Source organism: Lepisosteus oculatus, chromosome 1 (genome assembly GCF_040954835.1).
Source record: "Lepisosteus oculatus isolate fLepOcu1 chromosome 1, fLepOcu1.hap2, whole genome shotgun sequence".
NCBI classification, from domain to species: domain Eukaryota; kingdom Metazoa; phylum Chordata; class Actinopteri; order Semionotiformes; family Lepisosteidae; genus Lepisosteus; species Lepisosteus oculatus.
The window spans coordinates 63,850,394-63,862,787 of NC_090696.1; the positions used below are offsets into that span (position 1 = coordinate 63,850,394).

Here is a 12,394-nt window from a genome sequence, read left to right on the forward strand (position 1 = left end):
TTACAGACTTTACCGTAATTAAGTCATTAATTAAAATACCTTCATTGAATGAGGCCTTTGCAGGGTGATGCAGTCAATAATGAACCTGAGCTTCTTAGAGTAGGGATTATCTAGTTCCGGTAATGAATTCTGAAAAATAAAAATTAGGTTTACTTACTGAGAGCCATTTCAAGTGCAATAATCTGTATTACACTAATTATGTTAAAAGTGTATTTAACAATATTTTAAGATACACAAAACTAAATAACAATTAATGGTTTTCTAAACCATATATAAACTGTTTTATAAATTTAACTGCACAGGGAACATGGAATTTACAGTACATTACACATTTTATATAAAGAATTTAAATATACAAGTACCAGTAACTTGTTGGCCTGAAGCTTTTTATACTTTATATTTATTTATATTTATATCTATTTAATGTTAGCTTTTTAAAAAAACTTCTGACTCAATATACAGTACTACTTTAATTCTAGTAAAATGTATATATCTTAAAATTCAGTATCTAGTGTCAAAAACGGTACAGCATACTAGCTGCAGCAATTAATTTAAATGGGTACTGTACTTCATCATTTTGTATCTAAATGCTGCAGGAAAGGGAAAAAGTTTGCAAAAATTGCCAAGGTAAAGAAATGAACACATATCTGCAAAACTCTAAAAAGGCCATAAAATGTTTTTTAATGCACACACAGAGATCCCAATCTCCATATTGTGTATGTTTCTGTCAGCTGGAATATCATGTACCATTTAAACCTTATCACTAGACAGATAAGGTCTTGGTTAATTTCCACTTTTGTATTACATCTCATTTCTCTTCATAAAATCTTTATATATTTATCATGCATTCAGCTTATCTTGTTATATGATCTTTCAAAATCAGAAAGAATAGGTCATACTTCCATAAAAAATACATCATTTCGCATATCAATTTTATTCAGACAATAATATTGAAGGTGCCAATAGCTTTTGGTTTCCTGAAAGGTATACAGACTACAGCAATCAGTGCAATTTGCCCTTACCAAATAGTATTACATAGAAATGTGTTCCCAACAAACTCTTTGATTGTATGTTTGTATGTATGTATGTTTAATTTGTACTTGTATGTTTAATTTGTGGTGTTTTATAAGCAATTCAATAGTTATTACTCAACATATTTAGAAAATTATTTTAATGATTGCCTGATCATTAATCGGTAGCAAATACATACAATCTTCAAGGGGAAAGTTGATACTTTAGATGTAAAAATGGAGATGCCATTGGAATAAACCACAGTAGCACCAAATAAACCTGGAACTCATATGTGAGGACCAGCCAGCAGTATTAGCCAGTGTGACACCCAATGTTGTCCTTAAGACTTGACAATATAATTTCTCCCCTGCCATCTTCTCAACAAAGACTTGACATTTTACCGCTTCTGTGCTGATGTGTGCAAATGATGGCACGTTGAAAATGCTCTGGATGAGCTCTGGAGGACAGGACTGGCCCAGCCACAGGAACATGTTCTGTCCATTCTCCAGCAGAAAAATGCCTCCATCAGACAGTCGCTCTTCTGAGCAGCGCACAGGAGAGGGCATCACATCACTGCTCACATCCACATTGTGCTGGCCAAATAACAACACATTTATGTGGCATTTCTTACAAAAAGGACATTATCTCACAATTATATCAATTAATGTAAATTATTTTAAGATAGCAGTTTAGAAGCAAGCACATAAAAAAACTAAGAGGGACTGTAGTGCAATATGGAGTGTTTTATGAATTTCTAAAAGATTAAAAAAAACATAATGGCTTCCACACTTGGTAATTATAAGCAGATTTAATTTAATCTAATTACAGTGCATAACGGAGATCATTATCATACAATCACTTCTAAGATGATAAATAGCTGTATTTAACTCACTGATTTTAAATTTTTAAAAAAGGATACAGTAGACCACTAGTTATCAATATATTCAATTATTTATGCATGATAAAAGTACAGAAGAGTTATCTTGCATTTAGTCTCTCAGCTTTGTAGAATGACACATCTCTCTCTGTGTATTTGAAACTGTGAAAACACTTTAAACAGGGAAGCCTAGTAAATATTGTAGAAGGGCAGCAGATGGAGGCTCTTGTCTGAAATCACATTACCCAGAAGGCAATGGTGAATGGCCTACCTGACCCTGCAGAAGACAAATTGTTATAATGAAAAGGGTAACAAGCTAATGTCTGCCAGCAGGCAGAGCCTGTTGCGTCAATTTGGAAAGTGTATAGTTGTAAAGACCATTTACTCACAACGGGCATGAGTCTTGGGTAGAAGTAGACCTGGGTATCTGCCACATCCATGGACATGACCAGCTGTCTGTGATAAGCTCTTTCATCAGTGGAGAGCTCAGGGCTTCCTACTAGGGCAGAGCTCTTCATCAGCCCATTCATGTACACTGGGAAGATCTTCATTGCATCTGGTAGGATCAGCTGTGAAGAATCGAAGGCAGTGCAGGGTCCATTAATTTAACAAAACGTAATGTTTAAAAACTATGTCATCGAAATGACCATGCTGGAAGAGTAAAAGCATACTATACATCTTGAGCATTAAAAGAAACATTGTGAAATGTTGGCCTATTTTGATCGATAAGCTCTTTCTGACCCTGATACACTCAAGTGACTCAGACATTTGTACAGGCACTAAACTGGATCTTTAGTGAAGAAGCTGATTATATACAGTACAAGTGATGAGGTGACTTTAACCTTGTGGAAAAAAATATGCTAACATACACAAAGAAAGGAATTCATATTCTCCGCTTAGTAACAGCACACCACCTTTTTGTGGCATTGGTTTGTTGAACCATCACCAAAAGTGGGCTTGACTGAAAAATCTGAAAAGACCACCCTCTTAGCAGTAAGTATGACACAAACGTGCATAACAACATGCTAACTGCTGCATACAAACAGATCAATCAATGGGGAGTTCCAATTGTGCTGATATTTACCACAGTGTCAAAAAGCACTCCAATTGCATTGATAGATGAGAACCTGCCTTGAGAATGCTAAATTGGTTACGTCCTATGACCTCACTAGCTGCCCTTCCTATGGACTCATCCTGATGTGACAATGTTCTGCACATCTTTGGGCTGTTCTTATTAATTACTTACTTGTGAGACAAGAACGGGGACGACACAATGAATTTTCCAGCCATATCTGTTGAATATGGTGTCAACATACGTACACTACCAGGTAAAAACATTTACACTTTTATAACCTATAACAATAGCCTGACAATAACTTTGTAAATCTGTTGCAGTTATAAGTGATACAGTATATTTCTCCTGATGCTCAACATATACAAATCGATTTGGTTTCTCTGATTCTGAAGCATGTACTGTAGATCAACCTAGATGATCAATTACTTTCTTCATGATAAAGGTACAACACAAAGGCCTGTGAGACAGAACCCTAAAGCCTCTCCACAAAGGACTGATGAGTAATTAAAAAGATTTTAAAAATAAAAGTAAAAAAAATATTCCTCACAAAAGAAATACCATGCCTCTAACCTTAGTGCTCAAAGCATAAATTCAGAAACTTAAATCAGAATAAAAATCAATATGAAAAATGCATTTCTACTTGAGACGATTCATTTATATTTGAGCTGAAAAGATTCTGAGACAAAAGAAAGAAAACCTGAGGACTCATTCCAAGTAAGCTTATTTTAAGGCAATAAAACCAAACCAAACAAAACAAAATGCAATCTGTTCATACATTTGCACAGATTCATACATAAGAGGCAATCAAACTAAATAGCCTTTATTTACTGATGCAATAACAATTACAGTATGAAGCACAGCCTGCAGCATGTTATTGTAAGTTTATGTAAACATGCACACAGTATTTGTATTGCTCAAACAACTAAATCTTGAGTGGAAAAACAATTATAGATAGCACGTTTTCATAGATGAGAGACAATCAACGGGAAGATTGCAATTTGAACATTCTTTCCCCTGGGTCAGATAAGTAGTATGTAGAAGTACATACATTAGATGGTACAGTATATACTGTAGATGGAAACTCAACAATGTTACTAACATTACAAGCAATATGCCTTTGAAATGAGAGGTACTGTATGTAAATCTCATCCTTTACGAAAATACTGAATGGAACTAAAATACAAAACATCAGATCTATATGTGTAAATAGCTTTTTTTTACCCATTACGTGCAGCCAATATGGGCACAAAACTAATAATGAAAAAAACAGTGATCGTTATCCTGGAGTCTAGAGGCCCTGAGAGTACTAAAGTTTTGTCCTCAGAAAAAACCCCATTAAAACTCTTACAGTGATCCATTTTCTATAAGCATATGCATTTTATCTAAGCACAAGCAAGACTGCTCAGTCAAAAGATTTCTGCAATTTTATATTTCAGAAAGCATTACAGCAATTATAGATTTGGAAATAATTACGGAAAGCAGATATAAAATGCAAATGATACATTAATACCCTGGGCATCTAAATAAACTTATTACTTATTGATTATTACAAAATGCCTATTTTCATAGCAGGTGCACTGTTTTATGGAACAGGCATGACAGATAAATACAGTACATTATGCTGATTAACATCAATGTTAAACAGCAGGGGGGTCTACAGTGCAAGTCCCAGCCTAGCTGTGCAAGTGGGGGTGAAAAAAACGCAAGCAACAAATCTGCAACGCAGAATTTATACCAGTTGGCAGGACCGTGCGGAATTGTTGTTTTATTCCTTTTGCTGAATCGAAAAAAGGCAAGTGTCCGTTTATTGAACTTTTAGCCCTTATTGTCACACACCTTTCCAGTTCGTCCCACAAATGTTCAATAGAGCTCTTGGTGATTATGACATCCACAGACTTTAAAATGGGTAATCTGACAGTTTTCAGTTATGCAGTTATGTATAAATTCCTTAAAATAAACTGATCTCTCATGAAGAGACAATTGCATTTAACAATTGAAATACTGTTAACTGTTACTGCTAATCTACTGTATTAAAAGAAGCTAACAATTTCCTTTCCTTCAGAACCAACCTCTAGGGTAGCTAACTCTCTGAGAATCCATATGTTTAGGCTGCTTAGTGCTTGTCTACCACTGGCTTTTTTACAGTCCTTCTTCCACTTTGAAACCTAATAAGAAAGGCATACATTGGTTAGCATTGTCAGATTCACAAGATTTAAGTGATCTTTACATTACCTGTATCTTTATTAGGAACTGGTTATTTTATCACACACATTTTATATGGGCTTGAAAGATATGTCTTGGGTTTCTAAAGCTATCTTAACAGACTGTCTTTTAATAGATTAAAAAAATAACGCATGGATGTTTTTAAAAATACTCTAAATTTGTCTACTGTTATTCACAGTACTAGGTAACTCAAACCACTATTTACTTTCTAATATGGTAGCCTGAAACTGTTTTATTAGCTGTTAAAGGCAATTTCTAAGAAAGTGAGAAATTTCACAAATAATTACTGATTTAGCAAACTAAATTAAATGTGTGCTTTTTCATCTTTTATTTCTCTCATTTGCATTACTGTGAAAGGGCTAAAATACCTTGTTAAAATGAATGTATTTGATATGTATACTGTATGGTTGTGTCACTCATCAGTGACTGTCTTGAACAGTAAGAAAGCCATCTTTCTTTATGTTTTGAATTCACTCAACAGACAACAGCAATCCCAAAGTAAGTCTGTCAGCAGAATCTCTGCTGCCCAGAGACCTGTAGGTAACGACTATTAAGTTCTGAGAAGGCTTAACTCTGGTATCATGTTTGTAATGCTCAGCATTAAAACTCTTTTTAAACTTGAACCCTATCCATCTTTTGTATCTGCTTCATATACAGCTGATTTGACAAAATCCTGCTCCAGTATCTAAAGCTCATACATTCATTTTCATTACAATTCTTACCGTTCATCCTTCAATGAAGACATATTTAATAATAACAACTTTATTTTGTTAATACAACTGTCCTCCATGATTGTGCACTGTTAATACAGTACTTTCCAACTCACTGAGTTGTAAACTGTGAATCACCTCGTATAAGGCATCACTTAAAATATTAATAAGCATCAGCATATTTCCCAAAAAAAGATACCTCCACCTAACAGAGGAATGTAGTACATATATGTTCTCTTTTGGTGCACATCCATATTTTATCGTAATATTAAAAAGGTCTTTTCAATTTTTACAACATAAGATCTTTCTAGAGCTTAAACTCAGGAGCTTAAGGGCGCCTGTGACTGGAAGGTTGCCGGTTCAAATCCCGCAGCCGGCAGAGAACTCCTACTCCATTGGGCCCCTGAGCAAGGCCCTTAACCCCAACTGCTCCAGGGGCTGACCCTGCGCTCTGACCCCAAGTTTCTCTCCCTGTCTGTGTGTCTGTGTCTCATGGAGAGCAAGCTGGGGTATGCGAAAAGACAAATTCCTAATGCAAGAAATTGTAAAGGGTTAATAAAGTAATGTTGTTGTTGTTATTATTATTATTATTATTATTATTATTATTATTATAATCAGTGAAGTGGAATACCCCTACAGTCTTACCTGACTTGCTGCAGAGGGGCTAGCGCAGCATTTCCTATAGCAGGCCAGCATGTGTGCAGACTGGCTGACCAGGATCTCTCTCACTGTCTTCAGTGGCTGGTTTAGCATGGCACGGTAAGCTTGGGAGAATGTGTGCAAGAAGGAAAGAGTCATGCATAAAATACAATCAGTTGTATCAAGGCTCTCTTAAGAGATGGATTCTAGTATGCTTTGCCACTTCCTTTATTATTACAGTAATGTGCTCTTACAAAATGTCAGAGGCTGCCAAATTCAGAAGCATGCACAATCAAGGATTTCAGGATTCAAGTCATGTGTTTGTAGTTAAACAAATGTGACGATTTAGATTTTCAAAAATGTGCCTTCATTAATTGTTTAACCTTAAAAAAAGATGGAATTTCTGCACTTGTGGTAACAATACTTAAAGTGTTAATGTATTTAAAGTTACATTTTATGTCCTGTCATTTTCAAGGATAGGTTGTATGGTTCAGGTTGTAATCTAGATCATGTACAGGTGAAACAGGGGGTGTACAGTAAGCACAGTAAATTGTGCCATTTATCATTTACAGTATAATTACAAGTAGTTTTATAGGAAAGTGTTCTGTTTGACTAATATAATTAAATATATTTTTAACTAAATAAATATAAAAACAAGCACAGTAATTCATGTACCAGATAATTTACTTGTGAATTCTAGAGATTCCTTTTCACAATTCTGTTAATACTTAAAAGTGCTAAAGGTGATATTTCTACAGAATGTCAACCTATTATGGAAAAGAAGCATTTTCTATTTTTTTACTTGTGCCATATTCTGTTAGATGCATTATGCATGATTCTCATTCCTTTCTGGTAAGATGGTCTTTCATGTTAAATTATTATTCTAGTTGTGTAACAGAAAATAATAAGGGTAAATTTGTCAGTGTTGCACAGGCTTATTCATTTCAGAGAGCTTCCAAATGTGCTTTCAGGGAAGATATTCCCTTTCTCCTCCATTCTTCCTAGTAAGAACTAAAAGGAATTTTTGCTAGCTTTTCAGGGAGTATTTCAAAGAAAATAGCACAGGACGTTTAGCAGAAAGAACCGTCACATTACTCATTGCACATACTGTAACTCACACTGTGATGAAATAAAAGCAAAGTGCAAAAAGGGATTAATTAGTCCATCAAACTGCCATGAAAAATACATTGTTAAAGACCTGGAAAATATGCACTTAAGTTTACAGAGATGTTGTTACCTGATTTGGCGAAGAAATTAATGAGCGCGTCTGTCTCGCAGCTTTTGTAAAGGTCAGCCAACTGTGAGGTGCAATTGAGGCTCAAATTATGGATTCGCAGTCGTCTCTGTCCACCGATTGTTGTATACAGTAAAGCACACTACAAAAAAAACACCATACAGTAGCTGTATACTGTACACCAAATAAAATTCCATGGGCTGTGGTTCCCAAAGGAGCTTCAACTTAAAAAAAAGGCCAAAATATTATAAACTGAAAATTAATAGGCAGCTATTATTTACTAACTGGATCTTGTGCTAAAATGTACTGTTCTAGTGTTTTATAGGTGCAATGTTTTTTTTAATATACAATAATAAAAACTGTCATACAGTAAATGTTGTACACTATTTATAGCACAACAGTTCCTTTGATGGTAGCAGTTACCCCTTCAAAAGAAAGAAATAAAGAATTACAGTTTTGTTACAGTGAATGAATCCCCAGTTCATCCGTTGTTTTAAAAAAATCAGCACTACAATCTCAGACTAACTTTTCACAATGCAAAAAAAACTACTCAATAACAACTAAATAACAGTGGAAGTAGGAGCATAAAATACTGTACAAACGTTTACATTCACAGGTAGATTTCTACATGTAGACGAAAGGTGAAAATAATTTGCGGGCCTTTAATCTGCCGTTATTGTTCACTATGTTCCTCTTAAGCAAAATTAATTAAGTAAAACACAATTGAAATGCGATTTCATCTCTCCTGATTTACACAATGTAGGCCTGGGAGCCCTAGCAAAAGCACTTGTGGTGTTCAAAACCGTAACAGTGTCTTACTCATATATTAATATACCTGTACTAAGGCTCCTGAATCTTCACTGAGTGTGTCATCATGTTTGAACTCAACAGTGACTGCTTTGTCACAGTCCACTCCTGCCATCTCCACATCAGTGGTGTTGTTCATATAAATGGCACCAAAGAAGTCAGTGGCTCTGAAGCCTAAGAAATCAGAAGCATACACAGAAAAGCATTTGATAGCAGAAACACATTACTTTAGAAAACACTTCTAGAAGCATCTTAGAATTTTAACAATCATTCATAAATTATATTCAGTGGAAATATCTGTTTAAACTTAATATGGATCATAATATATGTTTTAGAGTTGTATTAGTCCTGAGTGTTTACTGAGACAATTAATATTTTGCTAAAAGTAATAATTACAACAATATTAAATCACATACAGTTCCACAGGTACTGTACATCCAGGGCCCATTACCTGTGCTTGTCCTAATGCGCATGATACCATCAAATCCTATTGGCTTTTCAACATCTTTTCTTAGGTCACTCAGAAAATGCTCCCCGTCGGCCTGGATCTAAGAAAGAAAGTGCAATTATTTTTTGCCCACTAGATGGCAGCACAGTAACTCTTATCGCATACTTGAATTAAAACGTATATTTTATACCTTTACTTTTGAGAAGCCATGCAGATATAAAAAAAGACAAAGATACAGTGCAATTCCTATGTTATTATCATTATTTAATGGCACAATAATAAATTAAATACTCATTAAAATAAATTGTTCTGTAACAAAACCTAAGAAATGACCACATAACATTGACGATTCAAAGCATAGCTTACAAGTTCCTAAGCCTGTAAATATACACATACTGAGTAAACATGTATTTCAAATTAAATAGCTGTCACAGATTTAGTCTATTTGTCTTTACCAGGTACTCAAAATGAACACTCCTATAGTTTAGAGTGAGAGCTTAAATCAGCAGTCAAAAGAATATTAGGAATATTAATAAGCTGTTCATCCACCTGCTGTAGTGTGATGACTGGAACCATTGTATGATTTCTTATTCCATCTTTCAGACAATATTAACAGTTTACCTGGAAATTGCTGTATTTGTATAGAGTCCCTCCGGTGTGTAATGGGATGGCCCCCAGGGTGGCCACATCCACATACTGGGTGGGGAATAGGAACAGATCCACACAGCAGCTGCTGGAGACGCACTCTTTGGTGAGTTGCTCATAAACACCCTTCTGAGGCTGGAACAGAATCTGTGGAGCAGGCACTAAGTTTGTTATGTATTTCATTCTGACAGATTAGAAGTTTTTGTTTGAGACTGATAATCAAAAAAGTTGGTACTTTCTTAATAGCATCATTGAATTCAAACCTATTTTCCTAATGAGTGTCACAGAAAACAGGACCCTATTCCAGAAAAACTGCAAAGCCTGTCTATCGTAGGACAAAACTATAATTATTGCAATTAATCGAATGCAAATATGAAATCTGATCTGCTATTTATTAAGTTTAAATAAACCATTTTTTATATACCAAAATATGGCACCTGTTACTCAATCCTACAAGCGTTTTTACTGCCCTTTTTCATATACTCCTATAATCGGCCTGTCACCGTGTGCAGGGATTATTGTTAATGGAAAACACAGCTATTTCTAATAACTCTCGTTAACTCTCATAAAAACACACCTTCTCTTTTTCAGTGTTCACAAGCTTCCTGTCATCCCTGTTCTTCAGTTTCCCAGGGGCCTCAGCAGTAGGTAAGGATGAGTGAAAGATGAAGAGTTTACCACTGCATTCTGCTGCCTAAGAGGAGAGATTAAGATGGATTGGCTTTGATCCATCTTGAATGCCTTGTTTAGGTTTTACAGAAATTCAGCTGTACTCCCAGCAAAACTTTACAAAATATTGGAAGTGTTACAAATCCTGTGTAGACAGTTGTGTGTCACAAATAAAGTGCTGAGGCAGTTTTACCAAATACAGGTGTAGTTAATGTATTATGCACTTGTGACCTTCTGAAAGGATTCATACAGTATATATATACAGTACTTAATACTCCTTGTTACCCAGTTTTGTTAGAAATGGTCTTTACTATTCATTCATTTTGAGTAACTCAGTCCATTACAGGGTCTTGGTGAGTTGGTGACTTACATTGTACAGTAGATAACATTTACAAAGAAAGGACACACTCTGTATGGGATGCCAGTCACATACTGAGGACATTATGTCCAACATTCAACTCATGAATATTTCTGGGGTGAATCCTGAAACATGTTTTTATATCTGAGACATCTTTTTGTGGTTTATTCCCAATCAAATAAAACAAAAAAAAATATGAAGTATAAAATTCTAGAGTTTCAGAAAAAGAAGCTAAAAATGCTGGTGTAGTTTGTTGCCAGATGCAGGTATGTGTGTTCTTTAGTTTAATTACTCGCATTTAATCAACAAGTATTACTTAGTAATGTGCTGTTAAATTCCAAACTAGCTGGCATTCATCATATATTAAAAATATAATTAATGACTTACTTATAAAGTCCTAACTTAATTTCATAAGCACAACAATCTGAACAAGTGCAGTACATAAACGTAAAAATACAAAGAACTCCATCTTATATATTCACAATTTACCAGCAATGGTAAATCAAGAAACTGTAAAAGAATCCATAAGAACCACTAGTTATTTAAAACAAAACATAAATCTCATTAAGAAAGCAATCATAATCAAAACCAGCAATCATGGATACATGTTACTGGTCTTTTTATACCTTTTTTTGTTTTAAAAGTACAAATACTAGGAGCTGGAATCAACTACAAAGACTTCTAATTCTGCCTTCCGTATACATGAAGTCTGCAAGCACAGACTCATCTGCATTACACAGATAACACTAATCAGTGAAATGGGCATACTGAATTAATTTAAAGGAACATACTATAATAATAATAATAATAATTGCTTACACTTATATAGCGCTTTTCTGGACACTCCACTCAAAGCGCTTTACAGGTAATGGGGACTCCCCTCCACCACCACCAATGTGCAGCATCCACCTGGATGATGCGACGGCAGCCATAGTGCGCCAGAATGCTCACCACACATCAGCTATCAGTGGGGAGGAGAGCAGAGTAATGTAGCCAATTCATAGAGGGGGATTATTAGGAGGCCATGATTAGTAAGGGCCAATTGGAAATTTGGCCAGGACACCGGGGTACACCCCTACTCTTTTCGAGAAGCGCCCTGGGATTTTTTTAATGACCACAGAGAGTCAGGACCTCGGTTTTACGTCTCATCCGAAGGACCTCTATAGATACTGTATCTATAGAGGTCTGCGAGTTTCAATAGGAAAGTTATCTTCCCTAACCTTTAGAGCTTCCATGCCAGCCTGGATAACAGGGGCGAAAACAGTCTCGCTTTCATTGGTATCTGCAAACATCTCTGGAATTTGATCCAACAAACTAAAAAAGAAGAAGAAATTAAATCAGTAATATAATTAAAACAATACAGGAAATTACTTACTCTCCTTACTCTTACTTAGTTTGTAGCCAGATACTGTGATAGTCTAAGCTTGGTCTGCAGTATAAAATAAGCTGGTCAAATCTGTACAAAACATTATATTTAACCTAATTTAATTTAACATTATATTAAACCTAATAATATTAAAACTGTGAGACTACAGTTAAGGTAGCGGTGTAAGTTAGCAGTGTTCGGGAGGATATAAATGGTCAAGCACTTCTAGAAAACATTTTAAGTGACGACATGATAGGTATGTGTAACACAATACCTAAAAGAATATTTATAATTATAAATTTTAATTTTACATTTATTTCTGTAAGCAATCA

General features: G+C 35.1%; 1 protein-coding gene across 1 annotated transcript in view; it reads right to left on the reverse strand.

Annotated features, from left to right (window-relative positions):
• Positions 1-12,394, reverse strand: part of sec24d (SEC24 homolog D, COPII coat complex component) — a 43,706-nt gene that overhangs the window by 2,220 nt on the left and 29,092 nt on the right. The window contains exons 13-22 of the mRNA XM_006630000.3: positions 11,917-12,010; positions 10,247-10,363; positions 9,646-9,816; positions 9,028-9,124; positions 8,605-8,750; positions 7,773-7,911; positions 6,542-6,660; positions 2,278-2,457; positions 1,413-1,604; positions 40-129 (exon numbers count right to left, since the gene is read on the reverse strand). Coding sequence (XP_006630063.2) covers positions 40-129; positions 1,413-1,604; positions 2,278-2,457; positions 6,542-6,660; positions 7,773-7,911; positions 8,605-8,750; positions 9,028-9,124; positions 9,646-9,816; positions 10,247-10,363; positions 11,917-12,010 — 1,345 coding nt within the window. The remainder of the gene's footprint in view (positions 1-39; positions 130-1,412; positions 1,605-2,277; positions 2,458-6,541; positions 6,661-7,772; positions 7,912-8,604; positions 8,751-9,027; positions 9,125-9,645; positions 9,817-10,246; positions 10,364-11,916; positions 12,011-12,394) is intronic.